Genomic DNA, 6000 nt, shown 5'->3' on the forward strand with positions numbered 1-6000 from the left:
AATGTCAGTAATAGCAGGGTACTTTTCTTTTGAATCGGTATAAAATTTTTGAATACTTCTGAAATAAATAGGTTTAATTTTCTTGGAGATTGGAAGTTCACTTCACTAGGCAGATGATGCCCATGGGCTCTCTGATGGTATCCATTTTGTCCTGCTCTAGATGAGACAGATCCAGAGTACTGCCAGTACTGGACCCTGTTTTTTAGGAGTCCACTTGGCAGTTTCTAGTCAGGCAATGGGGCCAGGTTGCTGGGGACAGCTCTCCTGCACTTTAGGTGTTGTGGATTCAGCTGGGTCACCCAATTCCTAGAGACACAGAGCTCCTGATGTACAAACACACAGGGCATGAACATTTGACCATGAACGTTGTGTGTATAGGTGTGTGTGTGTGTGTGTGTGTGTGTGTGTATCAGCTTTCCGGCTAAATGTCCACTTACCCCTTAGGCACATGGGTTAGCCAAGTGCCAGCATTCCTCATGAAACTAAAACTGGAATCTGGAATGTTCTCTGTGCCTGAATGTAGAGGAATCCCTTGCCTTGTCTTCCCATTGCCTCCCCCATTTTCTCTCCACCATTCCCCCCAAAAAAGACATCCTATTGCTTGGCTATGGGGATAAAAAGGAAGTTACTGAGAAACCTATTACCAAAGAAGTATTTCTAGTCTGCAAGCAAATGTTGAGTGGTGCACATTTCCATTCTTTGGGAATCCCACAAGTCGTTTTATTTCTTCTATCTTAATAACAGAAACACAAGAGCAACTCACCTGAAAGTGGAGGGTAAAAGCAAAGTCATGGGCTAGAGAGTTGAGAGTTTTAGAAAGAGTCTCAGAAGAATCAGCCAGGGCTGTGCTCTCTGGGCCACAGCCATCATTCTGGAGAGAGGCTCCAGAACTGCAGAGAAGGTCACTTGTACCTAACTCCCTTGCCTACCTTTCCTCGAGTGAGCCCAGAAGGCAGACCCAGCAGGACAGCTTCTCGGGGTATTAATGTCATATCTTGAATTGCCTGGGAGGCTTTTACATTTATTAACGGCTCCACACTCGTGATCCCATGTAGCCCAATGTTCCTCACTCTAAGTTTGGGTCTGTTTGCCAACTACCTCCTATGATGGGAAAGGTAGGGGTGGAGGTTGAAGTTCACCTCTTCCCACCCTCCTGGGTGATAACAAAAACTCAGTCTTCTCAACTCTCTCAATTCTGCCTTTCGGCTCTTTGGCTGAAACGTGTGTAGACTGGGACATACTGGGCAAAAGTGAGCTCACTTTCCTTCAGCCGCGATGCCTAAGGGGAAGCTTTGGTCCATGAGCTGTGAGCCTTCAAAGGCTCGCTCGGGCTGATTTCAGACAAAAGGCCAAACTCCATCCAAGCCCAGTGAGTGTCAGTCACTTAATTCGGGGTCAGAGCCGGTCACCAGGAAGGGCATGCTTTCTGCATCCCTGCCGGATGGGCTCCCTAGCTCTGCAGCAAGAACCACACTCAAGGCGACGACCCCAAACCTGGAAGGCCGCCTTTTGCATTTCTTTCACTTGTGCCTTTTGCCCTCTCTGGCCACTGTGTTGCTCCTGTGTTAGCCAAGACCTAGAAAACCGGGGCCTCTTCGTTGGAGACTCATTACAGCTTATCTCTGTCTGCCTTTCTTTAAAGCCAGCTGAACATACCCAATGCTCTCCCTTTATGGTAAGACCGAGCTCCAGACCACGCTCTCAGCTTCTGTGACTTCCTCTAACGTGCCCCTCACTCTGACCCACCCACCCCCCGAGTTTCTCTCTCTCGGGGACCCAGCCTCACTCCGGATGCATGTGGCCACATGTCTGTCATGCGCCTTGCCTGTCCGCTCACCCGTGTGAGCTGTGAAGTGCTATTTGCGTGGTGGTGTTCTCTGACCTCCCTGAGCTCTTCTTCAGGGTGTAATTCACTGTGATCTTCGTCTATTGAGTGACCAGGAGAGAGCTGGACCCAGCGGCCACTTCCTGTTAAATATCCTGAGGACTCCCTGGGCTGATGGCTCTCGCCTTAATCTGGCCTGGGATGTCTTTACCCAGGTCCTGTGAGGATCATGGAAGGACCTCCGGGAGAACAGAGAGAAAGCTGATCTAGGCAGGAGGTGGAAAGGTAGAAACTAGGAGAATTTCCCACTCATTGTGAAGTCTCAGTAACTACTAGGCCCTTCTGTGCTCTGATTTAAACACCGGGGCAAAAGGTTTAAGCTGGTGTTACACGGTGTATGGTTGAATATCCAGCCCCCTCCTCCAAAGGTTAACTATGGATTTCTCCAGATCCCTAAAGTATATTCAAATCAGGTTCTTCCCAGTGCAGTGAAGCAGGCTGCAAGCAGACAAAACACCTCCATTGATTGCATTTCTCCTGATGCAAATTAGGTCTATGATTCAATTTGGATTTGCCCACTCGGGATGACCTAAAAGTCTCCTTGGAACAGCCACCTCCAGATGGGCGTGTCACACTTTTCAGACTGGGATGAGGACCAGTGAGCCCCTCAAGTCAGCAGGCCTTGGGAACCAGAGCTGGCTGGGTGGTAGGAAACCCACAGGGCAAGGCCGAGCCCTGAAGAGACCCCTGTTAGCAGGACCTTTGGTTTATTAGCCTAAGGTGTTGGATGCAAATGGAAATGTGTTTGTCATAGTAGATGAGGAAAAGGGTATGAAGGCCTTTGAGGAGGAACTGGAGCTCAAAATGGAAGTAAGGCTGCTGTCTGACTCCTGTTTTTGAAAGATTCCTATCCCGATGTCCCTGTGGCTCCACTTCTCCAGCTTCTGACACTGGTAGCTGAAGTTGCCACTTGAGCTTGTTCTTCATTTTTTTTCTCCTTTTTTCTGAACATGGTGGAACTGACAGCTGAGTTATAAAACCCCGGCCTCTTCTGTGAAATCCTGGGGGAATACACAGCCTCCTTTTAAGAAGAGAGAAATAGAATTTCAAGTAGCTATACAGGTTACAGAAAGACCGAGATTAAGGGCATCAAAGATTTTAAAAGACATAGGCGAGGTGGGCCCCTCCTTTCCGTTTGGCCACAGAGCAGGCCCAGACCCTCAAACCTTCTCCTTCCCAAGGTGACCTCACTACCCGCAGCAGTACTTCTGTCAGGGCAGAGCATAGATTTGCTCCCAGTGGGGCAGCTCTGTTTGCTCTGCCTCCCCCATGGATTCCAAACTGGAATGAGAAAGGGCCTCAGGAGCCACCAACACTTCCTTGGTGACAGTGACAGTTGTAGGCTAAAATTCCCTCCGGAACTTTAATGAGAGGCATTTGGGATGTACAACCAAGACATGGATTTTGTCAAGGTGCTGAACTAGAAGTGATTCAAAATGAAGAGGTGTGGATTGGAGGGATAGTATGATGGGTAAGGTGTTTGCCTTGCCTGCAGCTAACCCAGGTTCAATCCCTGGCACCTTGTGTGATCTCCTGAACCCAACCAGAACTGAGCCAGGAAAAATCTCTGAGGCACTGACATAACCCCCAAAGCAAAAAGAATAAAAAGAATAAAGAAGTGAAGTGATTCCAGAAGTGGGGAGGGCCACAGAGGACCCCCTCTTACCTTGAGGGGTAAAAGGCAACAGGAGCTGTAACAGGAAGTCCGAAGGTCCATTCTCTCCTGGTACAGGCAGGGCTGGGTGAGTTGCACTAGCTCTGGGGAACAGGCAAGTGGCTCTCCTGGGTCCCCTCCTCCCTGCTGGTATGGGACAGAGGGGGGTTCAGGCAGGGGGAGGCCAGAGGCATGCACTCCAGTTCCAAGGCTCCTCTGATTATAGCAGGAGACCTACAAAACCATAGCACCAGCTTCAGAGCTCTCGAGGCAGTCAAGGATGCAAGCCCAACATTCTCTCAGCACCAAGCAGCACCCGTCCTGGCCTTCCTGCAGCCTAGCATGGCATCGACAGGGCCAGGGTGCATTGGGAAATCAAACAGGACAAGAGAGGAGCTCCAGGACAGTAGAACCCTCAGCAGGCAGCCCCCAAGTTTTATAAGCTCTCCCTCATTCTAGGACTCCCCAAAGCCACTCCCCCAGCAACTGGATTGGGGTTTATGCCTCTCCCAGCACCCCCTTATGAAGAACCAGAGCCCTTCGAGAACCAGCACTAGTTCTAGTAGAGAAAGGAAATCGGGAGGAACAGAGGAACCCGGTCCCAGGCTCAGGGAGAGACGGGAAGGCCCAGTGGCCCTCCTGAAAGCGGGTGTCAGGCTCCCCACTGCTGGCCCCGGGTGGGAGGACAGTTGCCAGGGAAAACCTAGTGCAGCCAACCCGCTCTGGACCTCCTCTCCCCAAGAGCTGTGTTGCTCAGAGCAAGGTTCACCCCGTCTTGCTCCTCCCCTCCCTGTGGCTGTGTTAACTACCGACTCCTGTTGCCGATGGATTCCAGAACGCAGAGGAGAACTCCCGCATCTCCATCACCTTCTTCCGCCTCTTTCGGGTCATGCGCCTGGTCAAGCTGCTGAGTCGAGGGGAAGGCATCCGGACCCTGCTGTGGACCTTCATCAAGTCGTTCCAGGTAGCCACCCCCCCCAATACGCACTGCTGAGGCATAGAGGCCTGATGATCGGGCAACAGGTGGCTACCCACCCCATGTCACCCACCTGGGCTCAGGCTCCAAATTTCCCTCACAGACATCACCTCAGTGCCTTGCTCTCCTCACGTCTGACATGAGATGATCAGCCTAGTCTTGTGCCCTTTCAAAACTTCCTGTGATTTCATATTCCCCGACTCAGGCACAAGAAGACTTAAGAGCTAAGACACATGGTTCTCTTATATTTTTCCCCTTCTCCTGTTATTTATTTATTTATTTATTTATTTATTTATTTATTTATTTTTGCAAGAATGAACTGGACAGGGGCCGGAGTGGAACGGTGGGGCATTTGCCTTGCACACGCTGATCTAGAACAAACCAGGGTTCTATCCCCCCTAACCCCTGGCATCCCATATGGTCTCCCAAGCCAGGAGCGATTTCTGAGCGTCATATGATGTGGCCCAAAAAAATCAAGAAAAAAAAAATGAACTGTACAGAAAGGTTTGTGGTGGACCAAATTTGAAAAGCCTAGTTGGATGCTCTGTGCTGTCTGCATTCCAGCAGGTGGCTTAACCCTATATTCTAGAAGGCATTTTAGCCGCTTGCATCTGTACCTGCTTATGGGCTCGGCTAACTTTTCCAAGGGCTATTAGTAGGGTCTGTGGCTGTAACTTCTATTCCCTGCAGAAAGCCCTCTATGGATGCATTTAACAAATCCCAAAAGAGGGCCAGAGCTATCACTACAACCGGTAGGGTGCTTGCCTCACATACAGCCAATCGACTCTCGTTCAACACCCAGCACTCATAGAATACCTACAGAGCCACTAGAAGCGATCCCTGAGTGAAAATCTGGGAGTAAGCCCTGGGCATCCCCAGGTATAGTCTCCCCTCTAAAAAGAAAAAAAAAAAAAGGAAAGCAAACATACTTACTTGTAAATAGTCTTTTCTCAGCCATTATTTCCCATCAGTAAAAAGAGCATCTACCAGTGTCCCATATGGTCCCCCGTGCCTGCCAGGAGCTATTTCTGAGCAGACAGCCAGGAGTAACCCCTGAGCAACGCCAGGTGTGGCCCAAAAACCAAAAAAAAAAAAAAGAGAGAGCATCTACACCTGTCCTTGCTATTCTGAGGAGACTGTGTACTTTGGTAGTTCCAGGGAACCAAGTTTTATTTGGTCCTATGCTGTCCTCAGAGATGGGGCTTGGGTCCTGTGATTTCAGGCTTGTCGAGTGTGGAAAACTGTCCCTTTCAAGGGTCCACACCAGCTCTGGAGGAGTCCTCTGAGACCCCAGCCCTGGTCCATCCAGTTCCAGGCCTGGGGCAGGGAATGGGAACTCTGATCCCAATGAAGGTCAGAGAAGCTGAGGCAAAAAACATTAGGTAGGTGCTCTGCCGTCAGGCTTTTGCCTGGGACTCATCTACCAAAACCTTTGACTGGACCAGCAAGCCAGGGCCTCAGCCAGGCTGTTCGTCTCCTTCTTGG

At 50.1% G+C, this 6000-nt stretch overlaps 1 protein-coding gene across 1 annotated transcript in view; it reads left to right on the top strand.

Annotated features, from left to right (window-relative positions):
* Positions 1-4533, top strand: part of CACNA1C (calcium voltage-gated channel subunit alpha1 C) — a 657609-nt gene extending 653076 nt beyond the window's left edge. Inside the window, exons 31-32 of the mRNA XM_049783035.1 lie at positions 1643-1675; positions 4375-4533. Coding sequence (XP_049638992.1) covers positions 1643-1675; positions 4375-4533 — 192 coding nt within the window. The remainder of the gene's footprint in view (positions 1-1642; positions 1676-4374) is intronic.
* The last annotated feature ends 1467 nt before the right edge of the window (positions 4534-6000 follow it).

This window comes from Suncus etruscus, chromosome 11, assembly GCF_024139225.1.
Source record: "Suncus etruscus isolate mSunEtr1 chromosome 11, mSunEtr1.pri.cur, whole genome shotgun sequence".
Taxonomy (NCBI): Eukaryota; Metazoa; Chordata; class Mammalia; order Eulipotyphla; family Soricidae; genus Suncus; species Suncus etruscus.